This window comes from Coturnix japonica, chromosome 12 (assembly GCF_001577835.2).
Source record: "Coturnix japonica isolate 7356 chromosome 12, Coturnix japonica 2.1, whole genome shotgun sequence".
Lineage (NCBI taxonomy): Eukaryota > Metazoa > Chordata > Aves > Galliformes > Phasianidae > Coturnix > Coturnix japonica.
The window spans coordinates 7,067,816-7,089,602 of record NC_029527.1 but is presented as its reverse complement, the minus strand read 5'-3'; the positions used below and the strand labels follow the sequence as shown (position 1 = coordinate 7,089,602).

The window sequence follows — 21,787 nt, the reverse complement described above, 5'->3', positions numbered from 1 at the left end:
CATTTAGTGATGCACTTAAAACTTCAGTTAAGAATTTAGGTATAAGAACCATTCACTGTGAAATATACAGCATGTGGAAGAAAAAGATATTTCTTTCTTGGAGCCAAAGTGAGGCGATGGACAAAGAGTAGGTTCTAGAGATATTCCAGACCTTTCAGAAAGTTGTTATTGAGTCACAGCATCTGGGTGACATCTGTATGTGATGGAGTTATTTCCTACCAAGGCTGCTGCTGTTTGCAGTTGTTCCTTGCTGCCATGGGGATGTTGACTTGGAAGAGATGGCTTTCCACAGCCTGATCACAGGGCAGCATTTGTTATTGCTGTTCAGTGAAGTGCTATTGACAACTCTTGATACCTGTCTTATGCTTTTCTTAAGTCCTGGCTGGAGATCTGTGGAACTCCTGGTGCTCATTAGTTTGTGATGTGAATCCCAAAGGCTCAAAACATTAAGGAAATATTTCAGGTTGATTTGGATGGAGGATGTGCATGGAGTAGTGTAAGGGCATTGACTTGTGAGTTTTGAATGCTTGTTGTTGCTGCCCTGTACTCGTAGCCTAGGAGTCCTCTTGATACTTCTCAAGCTGTACACCCACCTATAGGATTCTGCTTGTAGATGGCCATTCTTCATTTATACAGAAATGAGCTGGAGTTCTCTGCTCTTGAGGTAGAGTTCCTTTTTGTGACATGGACATAATACTCCTTTTATAAACACTGCTTTTTAATCTTGTTTTTTCTCTACTAGAATATTAATGCTAATTATTGCAACTTTGCACTTTCTCATCAGTATTTCAGGGAAGTATGGTTGCTGTATCTTTCGTATCAGGAAGATGCACTTGCAGCACTGAGAGGCAGCAGGATGGGTTAGGTTCTTATCTGAAAAAGCTATGAGCTACAGCATATGGCAGATAACTTAATGCAAGTTAAATAAATGAAGGAAAAGAAGCTCTGATATATTGCAGAAAAGTCATTAGTAGACTTCTTCTGTATCTTGTTTTCTGTTAGCCTACTGAACTGCTTTGAAAATCTTAGTGGGCTTTTGCTTTGGTCTTCAAATAACAGATTCTCTTACACTGAATGTTTATCTCAAGGGGTGAACTTTGGGTAGTCTTGTTTTATTTTGCTTTTTTTTTTTTTAAACTGCATTTGAACACGTGAACTTCTTTCTCTCACCTTTTTTAATGGTCCTTTATGTCATGTTTTAAAACATTAAAGTGATTATACAAATTTAAAATAACAACAGAAATGAAAGGTAGACTAAATTTGCACCATGGAAGACTTCGACACGTGGCTTTTGATTTATGTGATGAGATGTAATCGATTCCATGTTTACCTACATTGCTTGCATCCAATGAGGTCTATCATTCTGAAGTTATGCTCGATTTTGTTCATGATGTGCTCAGAAAACAGGAAGTTGGTGATGTAGAGCTGCTTCAGCTCTTGTGATTTGATCCAGTGGGTGCAGATCAACTCAGCAATTCATTTTGCTGCTGCTTCTGTGTCTGACCTTTTGGAGGAGATGCAGTTTTAAATCAGTTCTCGTGTGAGCTAACCTCTCCTTGAAATCACCTTGTCTTGCTCTGATTTGAATTCCTTCATGCGTTATACTCTTGAAACTTACACTGTGCCATTTGATCCTTTTACAATGGATTGTAGTACTGAGAGTGTGTAAGAAATATAGGAATAAGAGTGGTTCTTACCATTCCAGCCTCTAATGTGTATAGAAATGTCAGACACTGAATATAAAGGAAAAACTGAATGCTTTTGAAAAAAATAGTGATGGGTCAATTATCCAGTATGCAAGGTACTAGGCATAGGTCAACACGAAGTATCTGTCTCTGGTGATGTTGTGTTGAGGGACGTGGTTTAGTGGAAGCTATTGGTAACAGGTGCATGGTTGGACTGGATGATCTTTTAGGTCTTTCCAACCTTGGTGATTCTATGATTCTATGAGTGTTTCGGTTCCTTTTAGAGGGCTAGAAGCTTCTGTAGTTCGTGTTGTCTTATTGTTTATTCACTCTGTCCATGGTTGCTGAAGATAGAAAGTTTAATCACCAACATTATCACATATGACACAGTCTTTCCCTATTGTTTGGTCTGGTGTTTTTCATGTGGAACTTTCAGCACTGTAGGACTTGCACTAGATTATTTTAAAAATCAAACCAAACTTTTCTGTACATTGCTTTTGATCACTTTTTCCTGGCTTCTTTGGAAAGCTTTTATATTCCAGCTACTAAAGATCAGCCAATAAACTTTTGGTCTACTCTATTTTGATCTAAGCTCCTGCAATTAGTTCCCCGATGACACTTTCTTCCTTCGGTTCTACAGTCTTCTCTTCATGTTGCTTATTTTGGTGACGCTGGGAGGCCAAAGATTTGTGTCTTTCAAATAGAGTTGGCATACTTTGTAGAAAAAGGAAAAGGTGAAATGCAACTTCATTTCTAGTGAGACATGGCATCCAAGACACAGAAAAGAAGTGGTGAATTTCAGATTTGTCCTGCTAGTAAATAATTCCGTGATTAATAAGGTTAACTTTTCTAGACTGTTCTGAGTAGTCTAAGCTAGATGAAGTCCTCACATTTGTGTGGCATGCTGAGAATGAAGCCCAGATCTGCTGCGTTTTATCCTTAAATCCTTAATTTGGAACTCTCTTCATTGCTGCTCGTGTATTTTGGACTCTGACTTTCAGGAATAGAAAATATAGGAATGGGAAAGGATTAAAAGATGGATTGCTAAGGGGCAAGCAGTGGTTGAGGATGATTTGAGAATAGTTACAGCTGAGCAAGACACAATTATGGCTTGAATGCTGAGAATTGCACAGTAGCATTTGGCGTGAAGCTTCTCTTAGTACCAATTCCACAGCTGTCAAAAGGGAAGAGAGCAGAAAAGAAAACGATACTGAGAGTGGAGATCTGCTACCAGTTTTGTTCTGTGCACATTCACAGTAATGTCTGTTGCACATTGACAAAAACACTACAGAAATGATCTCTGGGCAGTCTTAGATTTTTGTCTTACTAATTATTCTGATGTGATTCTTTACAACATGTAATGGTGCTCACTGTGCAAGCACTGAGGGAAATAACTTTCTTCTGAGCACTTGATGGTTTTTAACCAAGTCAAAAAAGTGACTGAAAAGGATTTTGTGGAAGGAATGAGAAAGCAGTGAGGCAGATACGTGGCTAGATGCTGTACTACTATGCTTTCGCTGGTGTAGATGATCAAGGGGAGAACACATTGAGTAAGCTATTCTGTGGTGCGAGTAGACTGTGTAGGTGTGGCTGCAGAGATGGACCATGTAATTGCAGCCATGGTCATTCTAGCATTTGATGGGCAGAAACACTCATAAAAAAGGCTCAAATTCTTAGTATTTTTAAATGACTGATAGAGACAATCTCAATCTGTTCACTTTCTAAGTTTTGAATTTTGGATTCTTCCAGAAGGACAGTCTCTTTAGAAGTGAGAACGGTGTGATATGTGACTTTGTGCTTGTGATGTGCTCGTGTGCAATTCTATTTCATTTTCTTTCTTGCTCTTTCATCGACAGGTGACAAAGAAAGTCAAGTCTATGCAGATGTTCCATACTCCTGTGACATACGCCATGCAGGGTGACAGAGTGGGTATCTGTGTAACCCAGTTTGATCCCAAACTACTGGAACGAGGCCTGATTTGTACCCCAGAATCACTTCACACCATCCACGCTGCAATAATTTCCCTGAAGAAAATCCAGTATTATCGGGGAGCACTTCAGACAAAGGCTAAGTTTCATATCACAGTTGGTCATGAAACAGTCATGGGAAGAGTGATGTTTTTCAGCCCGGCTCCTGCTGACTTCAATGAAGAAATTAAAGAAAATGTTTTTGATTTTGATAAAGACTATCTTTACCAAGAGGAATATTTGTCCACGGACTCAAAGCCTTCAGAGGAGAATAAAGAAAATGGCCAATCAGAAATCCAGCTGCCAAAACAACAGTGGGCTTTGCTAGAGTTTGAAAAACCCGTCACTTGCCCTAAGCTGTGCCTTGTGATCGGCTCCAAGCTGGACACAGATATTCATGCAAATACCTGCAGGCTGGCGTTCCATGGGGTGCTGCTCCAAGGCATGGAAGACAAGAACTATGCAGAGACTTTCCTTCCAAAGCTGAAAGTGTACAAACAAAAACACAAGGAAGGACAAGTGGAGAGGGTAAGCTGTCCTTTCTTTGCTATACGTTGGAGAGGGGAATCTTTGTTCTGTATGAGAACATACATTGATGTGCTGTTGAATTTTTCATTGTTATAGTCAAGATTATATCAGTTTCTTACATTTATATATCTAGTGTACTATGTATTTCTTGTCGGCAAAGAGTTGGAGATGATTCCTCAAGACTGGCAAGTTTATTTAGGTCAGTTCAGCACCAAGTAATTTGATACTGGATTTTCATTGATCCTTTTGATGCTCTAGTCATTGTGTTCTTCCTGCAAACTTGCCTTGTTTGTGTGCCTTCATAAGTGGGTCAGCTGTCCTTGTCCCACTTGACAAAGCCCCCACTTTTCCACTGGTCTGTTTAACACAGCAGTACATTGAAAATATGTATGCCAGCCACAAATACATCTACCTATATAAGTAACTTAATTGCTTACCCCTTGATGAACAGAACTGATGAAGATTTTAGCAAATGTTTACTAGATGAGTTAGTATTCCAGGTGTTTTATTAACTTTCTGGGTAAGAAACTATTAATTGTTATTTTCCTTATCCAAATGCAATTATTTGAACAAAACATTTGGTAATCTCACTGCTTCTTTTCAAAATTCCACTGCAACTGTTTTGAGTATTGAATAAGGTCCCTCCTTCCTTTGCTATAGGAGACTAAACAATTGTCAACATAGCTTATCATGTTTGCAATTTATAGCGCAGACTTCTTTGAATACTATTATGTTTGCTTTACTAATACAACACTAAAAATAAATCAAGTTCCTTCTCAGGGCATGATTCTGTGCTAGTGAGGTTCCCTTTTCTAAATGCTTCGCTATATTAATCAAATAGGCCGTGTATGTTTCCCTCCCTTTCTCTCAGAGGATTTTATGTTTTTGCTTTTTCAAGCGAATTTACTCCTTTGTGTTTCAACTTCTGAATTCAGCTGCTGTTCTCAAATGAACTAGGAGACCTCATTGCCTAAACTGTTTCTTTTTGGATGCTAATCTTGTCACTATAAAGGTAGAGAGCAGAGGAGGGAATCTGTGACTTTCTAGAATCTTTTCTTTATTAAGATGGGTTGTAAGAGATGCCAGAATCAGTAGTCGCTGTTCATGTCAGGTGTATTGTTTCCCTTGTTTGAAATGGCTGGCTGCCTTTCTCTTTGGCTGGTGATACTGAACTAGAACACCAAATTGCAGGTAGTCTGCCCTCTAAGCTGCAGAGAAGAAAGACCAAATGTAAATGTCTGGATCTCCATTCTGCTCATTTTCCTTTTTATTGTTCTGATTGTTCTAATCTGAACTCATGAAACATTTCCCTTCGTCTCTACTAAAAATGTACTTGCATGTGCCCAGACCATGCTGCCAAAACCCAGAGAGACCTGGCTTACCAAGTGCTGTTGTTTCTCTGTGGCTGTTAGGAATATGAATGGGAACAGAAGTTGGTGTGACCCATGGAGACACATGCTGTTTGGTTTTTGTTTGACTGAAATGAACCAGTCTCAGCTTCTTTCTTTATTGTTGCTCCCACTTGTACATGGGAGTGCTGTGAGAATGTGAATTAACTGGCTTTGCACTTTTAGCCTTGGTCACAAGCTTTCAGTGGCTTTTGTTTTCTGTGTAATCTTCAAATCCTTTACTGGGTTTACTTCTGCTATTGATTTTAGAGTGTAACTAGTAGAATAACATTAGTCAGATTATTCATATATGAACTTCATGTTGATAAAATAACTGCACAGCCTGGAGATGTTTCTCCTCTTGCACAGCAGTGCAGTGGAGCAAAATTGGTGCAGGAAATTCAGGGGCATGCAGGGAGTGGAGAGGGCTGGTAGGGAGAGGACTTTGCCAGTTAGCAAGACGTGCTGGGGAAGTACCGAGGGCACTTGTGGTGGCTCCTCTAATGTCAGTGCTTTCGTGGAGCAGAGGGCAGCGGGAACAATTGGGTGGTACAGTGACTTTTTTTGGTACACAAAGTCACTAGCTAATAGAAAACGTGAATCAGCTGGGCCCGCCCTGCTGCTGAATGGCTGCTAGATGGCTGGAGATTAGGATCGCTGAATTTAGGGTGTCTATTCTTGGCACTGGTGCAGGAAAATTTCATTCTCTGTGTGAAGTAAGGAAGCCTTCCTCCCCACACAGCGTCCCCGGGGAGGCATTAAAAATGTAAAACTAAAAAGTACACATTACCTTCACGAGAAGTGAATTCCTCTTCCCAGAGAATGATGCTGGGGTATTGGGGTGGTGTGGTGTGGCTGCATGAGAGGCTGTGAGAGAGGGGAGTGGGCACTGCCCCCCCAGCTGCCCCATGGGCTCCGCAGCCTCCCTGCTCACTGCTGGGAGTGGTGGTTGTGGGGTGGGCTTGGGGAGCTGCAGCAGGCCCGCAGCCCTCAAAGGCAGACAGGGAAATAATGAGGATTAACAGCAACTGCTGGCCCTGGTTGGATGCTCAGTTCTGCATTAGATGGAGGCTTGTGTTCATCCTAACCAACTCTGCAATATCTCCCTGTCTGAACTTATGTTCTGTGCGGCATCACAGCTAAATTCCAGTGTGAGTCATGGAGCTGTTACTCAGTTCCTGGGATAAACCCTTTGTGTTTATCATGTTATTTGCTCTCTGGCTTCCCTGGATATGAAGGTTGAATGCAGTGAGCTTTGGCTGAAAGGTGAACTGTAGAAGTGCATCGTGCTTTCCTGTATGACTCAGAAATTCTGCCTGTTTTGAGAAGTGTTTGCACAAGCAGGATTTATCTTAGGATGGCTGTCTCAGGGTCTTATTGTGGAGGATGCTCGTAAATCTGTAGCTCTGTGCAAGAAACAAAAGGAGAAGGAAAATTCTGCCTTGTTTGCAGAGCTTGAACTGCACTTTTAAGCCTGTTAAGGGAAAATAAAAGCATAACTCGGCTGTGATTGTTTCCCATTTTGAGTATAACCATGTTTTTCTTTGAGAATGGTCTTGTCCTTCCTAAAGATAATTTTTCTATACTATCTGACATTAAGAATGAATTCTGTGTACTTAAAAAATTTAATGTGCTTTTCCTTATTATTTGCCTTGCTTTCAGGCTTTGCTTACTTGAAAGTAATAGAGTTGTTTCTTCAGCAGTTTCCTTTCATGTGTCACGGCCATGGGCCATCCTGGTTTTTATTCACAGCTGTGGTGGTCCCAAACTTTGTGCTTGCTGGATAAGTGACTTTACTGAACCTGTTCTCATGGGCTGCACAGATCACTTACTGCTTCATAACAAGATGTTGCTAATTGAATATTGGTGTGATCTAAGCGTTGTCCCCAGGGAGAAAAGTATCATTGCAAGAGTGGGATGTAAAAGCAGGGTAAACTATCGAGATTTTTATCAGGGTGACAGAGCATCTGAATGGAAGATAAAAATTATCTTTCAGTATCTTTAGAAAGTGTTGGCATCTCTCCTCTTCTTACAGTAGAATAACAAGAGCTCTGTCAGAGAACACTCATGTGGTCATATGGAAGGTTTCATCAGCATCACTTAGCAGATATTCTGGCCTTCGTGAAGAATGGATGAGGCTGTGTAGATGAGTACTGGTGAGAAGCTGCAGGAAGCGTTTAAGTTTGTTGACTACTAGCAATGAACCAAGCGATTTATCAAGTTGGTGTTCCCAAGCAGACATCTTCAAGTGGAGCAGTTGTGAAAATGGCGTTGTTAAACCTTGCTTTAACAGTTATCAAAAGTATTTTCTCTTAATTCAGTATAGTTTTTTTTAATGAGTGGAAATACCGACTTAAAATTTACGAAGTACATGTCAAGTTTGTAGTAGCTCAGCCACACACTTGGACTGCTGAAGGAGGAGAAATGAACTCAACCATGAACGAAGGGGGAACGTCTGATGTGGGTTGCTGGAGGGCATGAGGCCACACGCTGGGAGAACGTCTTTGCTTAGAGAGAGCAAAGCAGAGTGTGTCTTTCAGGGAAGTTTCCCAAGGAGGAGGTCATGTGAAAGCAATTGTAGTGCTTTTTTCACTGAGTGCTTTGCAGGTGTATCGGTAATAGCAGAACGTTTCACAGAGTTGTGCCCACACCTTGCACGTAAAGCTTTGTCACTAAAATACAGCTCCTTGCATTTTCTGTTGCATGGTTTCAGTGCTGCTCAGAAAGAAGAGAAGTACGTTTTATCTGCTCAGGTACTTTGATTCTTTATATCCGACTTATTTCTAGACAAAGGCCATTTCTTTGGTTTACTAGGGCTAATGCTTCAGTTGCTATTTACTTACAGCTGTGCTATAGCAAGTAAAATGCTCCAGCAGCCAGGCAATGGCACTTTGCAGAGACAGAATCTGGGTGACTGATCTATCTGTGCCATACTTGCCTGCACAGTGTAGCAAAGACTGAACAGTGAAAATGAATTGGGTTTTGCCTGCATGCAGTGAGCTGGGCTAGCTGCAGAACCTCTGTGTCTCCAACTGGGAGAGATGGTGGATGCCACTCCATCTACTGTAAACATGCAGACGCCACAACTAATATTTTTCCTGCTTTGAAGTCTGAACATGAGTTTGTTTGGTTCTGCTTGGCTGCTGATGGTATGCTAAATACAGTAATAATACAGAGATGAAGGCAATCAGGTGAATAAAAGTGCACAGCACATTCACTAGTTAAAATGCACTGTAAAATAGGGATATAAAAGATGCATTTATTTATTGGCTCTTGTTCTGGTTTTGAGTAAGAGATTTTGTGAAGCTGAGGGGGGGAAGGGAGGACTGTATGCTCTTTAAACAGAAGATCTCTACCATCTCCATTAGACAGCTCCAAGTGTTGGTATTAGATTGACACGATGTATGGATTAATAGAGTTTAATAAATTTGTCATAAGAGTCCCAGTTAAGTCATAGAACCTGCTTGCTTACTTGTACGGAATCTTGCTATTTTGTTCACTCACCAAAAAAAGAGAATGGCGTGATCCACATGACTGCCTAGTATAATTTTGCAAGGTTTGAGTAACACCTATGCTTGTTATTTATATTATTGAATTTAAAATGCAGACATGCTTTTGGGTCTTGCAAGTGTATGGACAGCTGGTCTTGATTTTTCTGAGGTTGTGTAAGAGTCACCTGTGGGAGAATCGGTTTGTCAGCAAGGCAGCCAGTGCACCATTTTATTTATTGGATACGAAAATAAATTAAGAATGTTACTTAGGTTGCGAAATCACTTGAAAGTACTTAAAAGTTAGGAAATACCAGATTTACAGTTGCCTATGCAACATTAATTCTGTTCCCCTGTGTCTCTACGCTGTGCTCTTAATAAGGCGGGGGTTTTGCATGCGTTCATGTGAAGACTATATAGTGGGGCATATTAAAGAGGGGCAGGGGTAAGGCTGTATGAACATCTGGCATTTCTTAACTTCTTAAGTGCCCAATTTTGCAACTTAAATAACTTAAGTTTTATATAAATGTGATTTCCTGGGCATTTTTTTAAAGTAAAAAGGTAAAGTGAAACTAAACCCATGTATTCCTGAACTGTAACAATCCCTCTACTGTATGCCTTCATTAGGACTGGAGTAAGTCAGCAGCATAGCATAGATTCATGCGGCTTACTGCTGCAGACTGTTAGCCAGACATCAGGAAGAAGCTTTTCCAAGGATAGATGCAGATGTTGGGCTTGGGCAGAGGGCTCTCACACAGGTTGGAGAGCATCAGGAGAGACTTGGAACATATATACATATGTGTGATGTCTTTGCAGGGATATGTCTGCCCTCTCCCTTGCCTCTGGTTGCTCTGTGCAGGCCTTTGCTGTCCAGTCCTGCTTCATTTCCAGTGAGGAGTTTGTAAGCCTCTGTTCTTTGTCCTTTTCAACCCCCCCAAGTCATATCTAGGCAGTTTCCTTTACAAACAAATTATTTCAAATTACTGTCCTTATGCCTGTTGATTTGTGGCTGTGCACCAGAGTCATGCATTGTCCATAGTGAACTTTGCTGTGCCTCTCTGGTATTTCGTTCTGAGTGTTTAAGACCTCGGAGCTTTACTAAATAGTTGAAGAAAGCTTCCTGAGGTTCTTCAGTTGTGATGATATCATGAGTCTTTCTGGTTGATCTCACGGCATGGCCCGGGAGATTTCTCTTTGTCCTTCCTACAAGCCTGGGTCAGGAAATCTGCACAACAGCTCATCCCTTCCCTGCTTGGTCTGTGAGCATTACAGGTTCTCAGTCTTCTAATAACTTCCAGACTGAGCTGTTTTCTAAGGGGCTGGAAGTCCTGAGTGGTGTAGACCTCTTCTTTCCCTCTCTGATGATGTCTTTTCTTGCATAAAGGGAACAATGCAGGTTGCTGTGAACATTCAAATCATGCTGTCAACTTTTTCATGGTGAAATGAATGTGTTCTTAACTAGGAAATTCAGCACCTGTGGTTTGCTGGAATTCTGCCTTTCAGAAATCCAAATAGAGGTGCATGCAATTTGCACTGTAAAGGTGTACAGAAGGATGTTAGTGCTCTATTTGTACCTGTGCATGCCTGGAGACTTGAACTGGTATGCACAGAGCTTTTAAAGTTCAGTCAGGCCTTATTCTCACATGGTTCAATAATGAAGAATCCTTTTTACTACTGTGCTGCTTTTAACCAGGTTACAGGGTTGCAGTGATGGGAAAATGCTCTGTGTTCTTTTTTTTTCAGCTCTTAGAAAATCTCAAATGCAGTTGTACTTTTACAGAGAAAGAAAGGCAAATAAAGGGAGATACCTCTTGCATCCAAAAAACATTGAACATTGGCTTTGGAGAGAAGGGGGCAAACATCTGAACGCCAAAGCTAATAACCCCGTGGTGGGTTCCTGCTCTGTTAAAGCAGCAGTAATGAGACGTGAAGTGCTGGAGGAGATGAGCTGTTCTTCTCATGCATCCTGGATGCATGTTCAAAGGCAGAAGTTTGGTTTGTTTGCTTGGAAGATGATGAGAAGAAGGTCTTCAGAGGGAGCCCTGTGCACAACTGCAGGCCTGTGGTGCCAGAGGGAATTCCAGAAAGAAAAGCCTCTAATAGTTTCGCACTGATGTAAGCTCTTGAGGAAACTACGTAGCTGACCAAATCTTTATTTGTGCCAAGTCCTTCACCTAGATCTTGGTAATGAACTAAAAGCACGAACAGTCTTTGGAGAATTAAAAAAGCTGCAAACTCAGTCGTCACTGAAATCCTGTCAGTTCCTTTCAGCTTTGCCCTTTTTTGCAGCCTTATGTGCACAGCCGTTCCGTAAATGCACAAACCCACATTTTAAGGAGGGAGAGCAGGAATTTGCAGCCTCCAAAACATTCCCGTGTCTGATGCAGGAATGGAAAGTGTTCTGAAAGTGTTGTAGAAACTAATGAGCTGTTACTGATCATGATGATGATGTCTCAAGTGTACTTCTTCTGAAGAACAAATTGTAATATTACCTGGTATTTTCGGATTTAATCTTGCATTCGTTGTTCTTTTTCCTGTCCTGTTCTCTGCTTTAGTTTCAATGGATAATATTTTCAGTTTGCTAAGTTTCATCAGAACTGTTTTTATCACTTTTAAAGAATTATCTTTTCCTATCTGATTGAAAGCAATATAATCTTTTTCTGATTTAACTTTAGCTTATTCTTGTTCCATCTTTTTCCAGCTATATGTATACGCTTCTATTATATAAATAATACTCTACTTTTTCTGTCTCAAATCTTTGTTTCCCAGCTCGCTCTGGCACAGGTCTGTTCCCTTTGCACGTGTGTGCTTCGGTTCTGATCCACTTATTTTTTCTTGGTTGTATTAAGACATGGAGTTACTCACAAACAAGATACGTGTTGTTTGAGACGGAGTTCAGATGACAGTAGTTACTTTTCTTTAAAATGGTGGTTTAACAGGGTAGGCAGTACAGCTTGCTAACCTTGCTCCAAGGGAAATCCTATCGTTATTCGTCCTTGCTGTTATGCTGTGGTTCACACCGTGTGCTGACAGATGTAACATTAACTGCAGTTCTGTAAGTGATACACTGCAGTGTAAGTACTTCTTGGCTGGGGAGTGTGAGGAGGTGCCTCACTTCATGGTATTAGCAGAAGTGTTACATGCCAGAGATGCACATACTTCACCTATGGTTATAAAGTGCTATTTACTTTTTTCTTGCAAACACAAAAGCCAAGTGGGAAGGGATATTTCATAAACTCAGTGCTATTGTGTCCTCTGGTCTAAGCCATAAAACAAGAGTAACAGAGACGTTCTCTTTGAACTTGAAATCCCTCTCTAAGCTGCTGATCTAACCTAAGGGAGAGGGGGAGACTACACCAGCCTGAAAATGTTCTCTTCAGGGTATTTCTCTTCCCCCCCCCTTTACCCCGTTTCTTTTTCTAAAGTCCTTAAGTGAGTTTGATGCTGCACCTCTGCCCATAAATTTATAAAAATATTATCGTAATGTAGGTCAGTGAACTGAAACGCCACTGTACACCACGGGGGATTAAAGTCAGAGAGGCAGCCCTCTCCCACTCCCACTAGGTCATATGACAATATAAACAAGAAATGCAAGGAGCCTTCAGCTTTTTCTTGCCCTAATCCTTTGTTTATGCAGCACTTAAACTGACTTTTGGGGTCGTCTCTGTCTGGCATTAAAGCCCTAAAGCTTTTTGAAGTTTCCCTGAAGTTAATAAAATTAGTCTGCCCTCATTGCTAGGCCCCTTGCTGCTGCTTCAGAGCAGACTGCATATCCCTTACTGTCTTTGCGGCGCTTGACTTTTTAAGTTAATAATATTTTATAACAAAAAAGTGTTTGAGAGAGAGGCAGAGATCTCCCAAAAGGCCGTTCAGCTCACAGGCAGAGCGGTTGCCGTTGTAGATGCTCTGAGAACTCAGAGAGGATTAACTTAAAATCCAGCGATGGGAGGTAAACTGCTGGTAAAGTAATTGGAAGTGGTGAGATTCAATTGGAGAGAACGGCACACGTTTCTGTGGCTTTTAACATACAAAGACTAAGAAGTGTTGGTTTTTTTTTCTGTTGTTTTTGTAAAGTTGAGGCAAACGATGTTTCCTTTGCAGCAGTTACTCCCAGGCTGTGCCCCTTTGCTGATGTATTTTATTGCAAAGACCAATTAGTTACTGTAGCTCCTGTGTCAGTGATCTATCACTTTGTTGTCTTCAGGGGTAAATTGGTGACAGGCTGATTTGGGGTTGGGGCACTGTTGTACTTTATGTATGGGGCTGTCTTCAGCCTGTGAGTTTAATCGCAATAGTTGCTAAGCACTGCTAAGGAGATTGTTCTACTGATGGTGTATGTTGATGTTCAGGGAATAATGGGAGTATGTGCAGAAGATGAACGACTGGCAAAGGAGGGGTATGTGCTGTAAAAAGCACATCTTATGGGGAAGACGTTGATTGTGGTTATTGTTGCTGCTTTACTTGGAAGTCCTCGATGCTTGTAGCATGTGTTGATAGGGGTTGCTCGGTTCTTAGGACAGTTTTGCTGGGGAGGCTGAACCGAGCCATGCTGGCAGAGTAGAATTGTTCTCCAAGCCATACGGGTTTCAATTAAGCTAAAAGTAACTTTGAAGCTCACCTAGAAAAATAAAATATGTTTATGCTGTTTGAAGTTGGCCTCCCAGCTCATTGCAAAGGACAACAGCCAGAATTGTGGTTGTGTAGCAGAGCTCTGGTGGAGCATAAGACTGAAACACAAGGGAAGAAGCACACAGCCTGCAGGGGGAGGTGTTTCAGTATTGAAACCTTGTTTTAGGAATAAAAATAGTATAGGAAGAAATGGTATTTTTTAATTGGACCATCTTATACAATAGAAAAAGGATGAATGTTTTGAGAATATAAGTGCAGCTTCAGGTTGGAATGAACAGCTTCTGATAGTCTGCTGCTTCAGATCCAAAGAAAGGCCAGCATGCCTGCAAGCTTATCTCCCCCCACCTCCACTGGTCGCTTTAGTGAAAGACATTGTTCTGTTTTAAATTTAAGCCAGAGGTTGCCAAGCGGTGATAGTACTGCTATGGGTTCACAAAGTATTTTGGAACAGTGCTTGTTTGGAGCGGGGAGATACCAAAAGAAGCGGAACCTGAGCCTCCTGGTGCACATCAGGCAGTGGGCATTGAGGCACTGAATGGCTCTGGCTGCTGGAAGCAGAGATCTGTGCTGCTCTCATCGGGGTGGGAGAAGGGCTGCAGGCAACTCCTGGCCTGTGTCCACCCTGCAGATGGGAATTACTCCTGGGATCTGAGGGAGAGCAGCAACTATTGCCACCAAAAAGAAATAATCACGGGGAGATTTAAGCAATATATTCTTATTTCTTTTGATAAGTAAATAAAGGTTCTTGCTGCTGCTCTGAGGTACAGTAACTCCAGACATTAGGTATACAAGGATATTCACACCTACGGGATTAGGTTCACTTGGCTGCACCTTATACTTAGTAATGCCTTAGGGAGGGCTGTTTATCTTGCCTCACCTGCCAACCTTGCTGCCTCTTGTTCCTGATAGCTTAATTAAGAATCCAGGCTTGGAATGGTTCTTCCCACTGGGTTACAAACCTTGAAATTAAAATTGGATACAATGGTCATAAGGCTTTCACTTTAACAAATCAATGGGTGCATAAAGGTGAATATTTAAAAGGCTGTATTTAGAAATTCTAAGTAATTGTCATTTCATTTAAAGTGTGGCCATTGGAGTGCAGTTCTGGAGCTAAGAGAGAGAGAAATGTTTATGTAGGAGATAATGTACTTAGCTGTAGGATAAGTAGTGGAAGAAACTTTTTGTGAGCATAGGTACTTAAGTGACTTTTATGGAAGGGTTTTAAAGCAGGAAAGAGTTTAATTGACTGACCTTTACAGCACGTTCTGATGCATGTTTTAGTCTTTCTATATGTAAGGGAAGGAGGTAAAAGCAGAAATATATGAATGCACATAGTCTTTCTCTACTTTTGGATGCTCATTATCTTAAACTCAGCAGTTTAGATGAGTCATCAAGAGTTTTTTATTCATTTGGGGAGAAATGGTTTCCCAATAACAGGGCAATAGAAGTCACTGGTGTATCTCATACGTTAATTTTTCATGTCGCTCCAGATTGTAGATTCATAATGCCCTATTTCTTTTGCAGGTGATGGATGATTACAGCGTGATTGGTCGTTCGTTGTTTAAAAAGGAAACAAACATCCAGATTTTTGTGGGTCTAAAAGTCCAACTGTCTACAGGAGAAGAAGGAATAATAGATGGAGGTTTTGGACAAAGTGGTAAATTCAAAATTCGAATTCCAGGTAGGTGCTCATTAACTGATATACTTTAATCTATGTGAAGTATAGAGGAGCTTTCCATATTTTAAGTCTGTATGTCTCCGATAGTTCTCTGAAATTTTGTGGATCACTGTTTATTTGGTGGGTTGTACCACTTCTAATTAAGTGCTGGGGACTGTGACCCATGTTATGAGACTCAGTGGCCAGCAGGCACATCTGCGTATGCATAAACTCAGGTCTCAAAATGACTCTTTGAGTGTCAGTAACATGGAAATCGTACTCTGCCCAAAATGGTTTTGTGGAAATCTGTCTTAATATGATTTTCTTCACAGCCCTTCTGAGTAAATAAAGGAAAACAAACCTGCAGTCATTTTTACCTCTAGCTACTTAGTAAATAGAGCGTACTGGATGCCAGTTCCTTAACTTGTCTTGGTTCTGCATGTTATTATCTATCTTCCCTTCAAGCAAAAACTACAATCACTTTGATAAATGAGTTTTTAGAGATCCTGAGGTTTTTTCTTTGTTGTTTCTGGTTTTATGGCATTATATAGTACTGTATTTTTTCATCCTTGGTGAGTTGCAGCAAGGATTTATGCCTTCTTAGCTTAGAGCATCAGAAATGACGGGTTCTGGAGTTTAAGTGTCATTACTAATTTTTAGCAGAAAAAGTTGCTCCAAGCCTTTTCAACACGCAATAATAGGTGCTACATTTAACTCAAATCATGGGGTATGGTTTTAAGTATGCTGGTATTACTTAATTTCTCTCAAATTTGCAGCCCTTTGTCAGTGTTAACCAACCACCCTTTTTAGAGAGATGGGCAAAAAAGAAATTGGGATGTTCTGCACTCATTTTGACTCCTAGTGAATTTTCTTTCTTTTGCCTTGGAAATCAGCATTTCTGACTAGGTAAAAAGACTCCTGTTTTCTATCCTATCTGTAATAGTAGTTTTGTCACCAAGTGCTGGACTTTCCAAATAGTTTTGTAAGCTGAATTAGCAGGCACGCCACATGTTTAAAGAAATAGGCTACAACTAGCATGTATATGGTTTGGATTTTCTATAATAGAAAAGCTTTTAAGCATTCACTGAGCTTTCTACTTTCAGGTAGGTGGTGAAACAATGTGCAAATGACCTTAACACAGACAGGGGTTCAAGCTGAAGTTTTGTTTAAAAAAAACATAATGGTGTTCTTGGTAACTTTTCTCCCCTGAAGACATAAATGTGGTGAAGGAGAAGAACGATGGGATGATGCCATTTATGGTGGCATTTTCATACTTTGGTGAAACTATTCTTCATTAGGAAGAAGCCTAAAAAGGGCTCTTGTGGCTGTCATCTCTTTGTGGTTGGTAAGCAGAAACTGGAGCTGAAAATCAACAGTCATGTAAAGAAAACTACACAGCATTACAAAATCTTGCTCCGCCTACTGAGTATGAAGAAATGATACCTTTTACCAAGGTGTTTATATCTAAACACAGTTGTGCTTTTCTGGCATTTAACAGCAGACCATCAATGTGTAGACAATACTAGAATTAACACCTCAGTAAGATGGGCAGAATAATACAACATAGCTTGCTTTTCTGCAGTCTGGGTCAAATATGGGTACTTTGCTATCTGGAAAAAAGGTAATAAGCTCAATATCAGCTCAAGCTGGAAGAGTGCGTAACAGGAGAAAACAAAATTTGGAAGTGTTTGAATAACTGTTTCTTTAAGAGTTGCAGGGATGTGTGTAGGGGGAAGGCTATTGCTGTGATGCTGTTTAAGTCAACTGCAGTTCACATTCCATTGTTAGGTCAGTGTTGCTTTTTTAATGTGTCTGCATCCTGTTTGTGAGTTTTCCAGTCTTTTATTAAATTTAACTGGTCCAGTTCTTTTCTCCCTTCTCCCTCATCCTTCGACCGTGCCTCCCTCCATAGAGTCTGTTACACATTGCTTTTGTGAAGAGCTCCTTGTAGTTGCTCTCAAGTTATTTCTGTGCTATCCCTTCACAAATGCATCGGGGAGCGGGAGAGAAGGGAAGGAAACGTGCAAGCTGGAAACTGCCTTGAATTGCTGCAGCCCAGTCTGTCTTGTTGTCTTTAAAACTAGCCTTAACCTCTGGAATTGAGTAGCTTGTTCAGGGAGTTAACCTCATGGCAGTTGGGGGTGCTTCTAGAAACAAAGCAGTCACAGTCAGGTAATGCATCAGAAACCCTGATGGCTTGAGGTGGCGGTACAGCAAAAGGCACCTTGGGGTGCTGCTCCGGTCACACTGGTACCCACTCATGAGGGATACGTTGGCCCTCGGTGCTGTTCCTTGTCCTTTGGGAATGGCTCGTGTTTGCTTGAGGATCACAGCTTGGGAACGCTGTGTTACGTCATCTGTGGGCTGAAACTTGGCAGACCTCACAGCTGGGAATGGCAGAGCACGGCTCTGTTTCTTATTCTGGCACCGCTTGTGTGCAGCAGTGATTAAGATACTTCTCTGCTTTTCTGTAAAATGGGGATAATTGCTATTTGTACTATTAAAATATTGTGAAATCTGATTTAGACTTATTCCAGAGTTGAGGCATTAATATTTCTTGAAAAGGCTTAATTATCTTTCCTCAGAGCACAGAAAGCACATCTAGAGTACAGCATGCAACTGGAAGTTTCTCAGCCTCTGAAAGATGTCAGCAGTTTGGAAGAAGTTCAGGGAAGAGCAGCAAAAATGCTGAAAGAGGTTGAAGGGATTGATTTATGGGGGAAAGAAGATGAAAAGAAACACATGAAACTTGGCTGAATGATGTCTAAGTGGGAGATACAATTATCTGCAAGTATTTGAAGAACACAGTGAGGAGAAATCCCTTAGGGTGGTCCAGGGAGGTAGAAGTAAAGCTAATAACAAGAAATAAAGCAAAGCGCAGAGTAACTTGACTACGGAAAGATGTTACTTGACTGATATTTCTTGCACTGCCAAATCATCTCAGCAGAGGAAAATAGTGTTTTACTTGGAGAGCACTTGTGTAGATAAGCCTGGATGTTTGCTAGTGCCTGTTCCATAGTAAAACACAAACAAGAGGATGGTGGGTAGGAGTACAACATATTTATTTTCAGCTGGTTTCTGGTTTTATGTTGGGCCGCACTTCTATTCCCTCAGTGGAAAGATATAGCTCATGTTGTGTTCCACTATTACCTGAATGTAAAGACTCTTTGCAGCAGCATCTGGTTGTTCCTTGTTGTGTTGTGGGTTTTTTAGTACTTGTTTGGTTGTTTTTTTTCCCCTCTTGTGTTTGCCGGCAGACCTGCCATTCTGTAGGGCTGGGTTGTGGGGCTGTTGGTGCTCTCACTGTGAGATAACTTCTAAGGTATGTCGGTCAACAGGGCAACACTCGCTTTCCAGACTGGTTGTGTGATCAAGTACATAAAAAGGGAGACATAATTTCTAAACTCACAAGAGATTTTTGTCCAGTTTAACAAGCTGCTTAAAAAACAAACAGAATGTAAAAGCAAATGTAAAGTACCATGCTTTGTAAGTAATGCTAGTTCGTGTGTTTGCGGACGAGTGAGCTATTTATGAGGTTCTTGCTGAGGTGGGTGATACGTGGCAGCTGTTTTATTTGTAAATGGGAACCCTGCATTATACAGTCAAGGTGAATGAGTGAAAAGTATTGTTCACCTTTGAGATCAAGAATGAATCTGGGGAGGCAGGAGGTGTATGCTTAGGTATGCTAAGGAACACAAAAGCTAGCAAAAACATTCTTTGGAAAACACTTATTTCAACATACGTTGCACCCAGGAATGTCATGCCGGTAGATGAATTCTGAGGAGATTTCAGTGAGTGCTTTGAATAACTTCTTGCTAGTTGTGGATTTTGTTTAACTGTCTCTCACCCAGGAACTGACCCTGTAAAACTCTGCTTGGTCTGCAAAATCATAATGTGGTTTGCTAAGCCTCACGGCATCTTTTAAAAGATTGTCTCCAGATATGCTCGTTTTGTTGGTCCTGACATGTTGTGTTTGTCTCGTGTTTAACTGTTGTAAAATGTAGTGACTTGAGTCTAACTGGAGCAGGTGATATCTCAGGCATAGTTCACTGTCTGCCTCTCCTTACAGTCTAGGTGCTAATAAACCATTTCTCTTTTCTGATGTACATAGTGTGTTTGGCTGCAGTTCTTTCTCTGTCTGACTCAATGCAGTGAAAACTGCCGTGTAAGAAATGAGTTAAGCTACGTTATTTCTTAATGTGAAAGAAGCAGTGCATATCTAAGAAATTCATAAGAGCTGAACGTGTTTTTGAATCGAGCAAGTTTAAATATAATAGAATGCAGAGTTTTTGTATGAAGAGATATGAATGAGAAAATTAGAATAGAAGTATTTTAGGTTTTTGTTTTTTACTTTGCTGTTCTTACCTGAATGTGACAATAGTGGCTTTAAGTTTCTTATAACAGGTGAAGGCAAACCTGTTAGTGACAGTGTCTCTTGTGGTCATTAACTTTTCTGCCTTTTGTTTTTAAGTGTTGTTGTATATGAGAGAGTGAGTTTGTTTCCACTGTGTCTCCTGTCAGCCTTTGTGGAAGAGTCAGATGTGCAGTCAGTGCCCTCTCTGTAGTAGTAGTACAGGTGTGTTTCTCAGTTCCAGAGGCAACAATGGCATTGAGAAGTTGGACTCAAATCAGTTTGTTTTTCAGTATTCCACTTTAATGACATCAGGTAGAGATTGAATAATATTCGGGCAATGGGAATTATGCCAAAGTAGAAAAATGCAATAGGGAAACAATGCATACAATGCATTTTCCTATATTTTCACTGTAAGACACATCTAAATTGTGATGTGTTTTTATTTATATATTTTTTTTCATGGGCGTGTTTTCTTAGTTTCTTCAGGTAGCTCTCAGTACACCTATGCACCTGGCCCTTGTAGAGTGTTACTGTACTTTCTTCTTCTAAATAGTTGTAGAAAGAAGCTTTAAATAGTCAGCTGTAAGTAAATGCCGTTACCTAGCTTCGTGATGTGGAGGGCAGTCCTTACCAACATCAGCAGGAGTGGAGTAGGTTAAACCTTTTCTTTGCACTGAGAATAATTAAACATCCTGTCACCAAGCAGCATACTTTTTCTTTTGGTGGGAGATTTTGACGTTTGGAATTCTTTGCTTGTGTTGCACTAAAATAGGATAATCTTCTCTTAGGCCAAATGAAATTTAGGTACATTTTATGTCCACGCTTTGCCCAGCCTGGCTTCTCTTTTAATAAAGGAAAAAAATGTTGGCTGCAAGGGTCTGGTGGGTTGCCATCCCTGTCAGTATCAGGTGAGGCTGAGCAGGATTTCAGTCAAGAGGAAAAACAAAAGCCCAAGGGCAAAGGAATCTATGTAGCTGTGTTTTATTTAAAAGCTGGAGATTAGCTCTGCTTGTTCTTTCACAGTCTCTCTTCCCCTGCTCTCTAAAACAAACAAAACCTAAAATCCTTAAGGGGTACTTCAAGCATAAATCTCTGTCTTTCCTTTTTGTGGGAGTTGGCTGGTGCAGCATGGGCAGAGGCTGGGAGAGGATTGCTGCCAGGGAAGCATCACTTCCCTGCATGATCCTCTCTTGAGCGGATTAAACTGTAGCAATGTAAAAGTCGTGGTGTCCACACAGGAGCTGGGAGTTTGCATTGCATTTGTCTAAGAGGTTGGGCTGATGGAATTGAACCTACCTTGTAAATGGTGACAGCCTGTAAGCCCGTATTGACCTTTGGAGCTGGATGTCCAGCTTTATTGACCTTACAGTGGTTTTTGCAATATCAAAGTCAAGATTTGTACACATGTCTTTTGAATGAAAATGGAAGTCAAGGAAGTATTAATTTATTAACTAGCTGCCTGACTCTTTGAAGGCAATATCAATAGACCTTGGTCTTGTCTTAAAATTCAGTCATTACAGACAAAGTCTTATCATAGAGCTTTGAAAGGTGATGTGTTGATTGCAATACTGGTTTGAGATGGAGTTGGTAATTGTATATTAGCATAATTAGGGCGTCCAGGAGAAGATAGGGCTCATCTTTGAACATTAAATTGCCATTGGAGTGTGTATTTAGCAGGTTGATCTCCTGGGATCCTGCAGATACTGATGATGACATTATCAGGTACAGATAAGTTAGCAGTGAGTGCTTCTGGGGAAGAAGAAGGTCCAGCTCCTTTATAAGCCCCCTGTGTTGAGCATCCTATAGGCTTAGTCTTGCAACATAAAAGAGTGAAATGGAGCTATTTTTCCCCACAGCCTTCTCCACTATTTATGGCTATGTAAGAGGAGCTGTAGGAAGGTGCCACTGACATAATGGGGGTACCTCTGGCTGTTCTACACCACTTGATAAACCCTGTGTTTCCTCCCTACTCACCACATACATTAGTGACCATCAGATTCTTCTTGAAGGCAGCACAGTTAGTGGTCTTTGGGGAAAAAATAGCATTACTCTGTGACCAGTGCTGAAATAATGCTTCAGAGCAGTATGTCT

General features: G+C 40.9%; 1 protein-coding gene across 3 annotated transcripts in view; it reads left to right on the top strand.

The window, feature by feature from the left end:
• Positions 1-21,787, top strand: part of EEFSEC (eukaryotic elongation factor, selenocysteine-tRNA specific) — a 103,919-nt gene that overhangs the window by 52,416 nt on the left and 29,716 nt on the right. For all 3 annotated transcript variants that reach the window (XM_015875395.2, XM_015875392.2, XM_015875393.2), the window contains 2 exons: positions 3,542-4,180; positions 15,210-15,366. In XM_015875395.2, the coding sequence (XP_015730881.1) occupies positions 3,542-4,180; positions 15,210-15,366 (796 nt within the window). The remainder of the gene's footprint in view (positions 1-3,541; positions 4,181-15,209; positions 15,367-21,787) is intronic.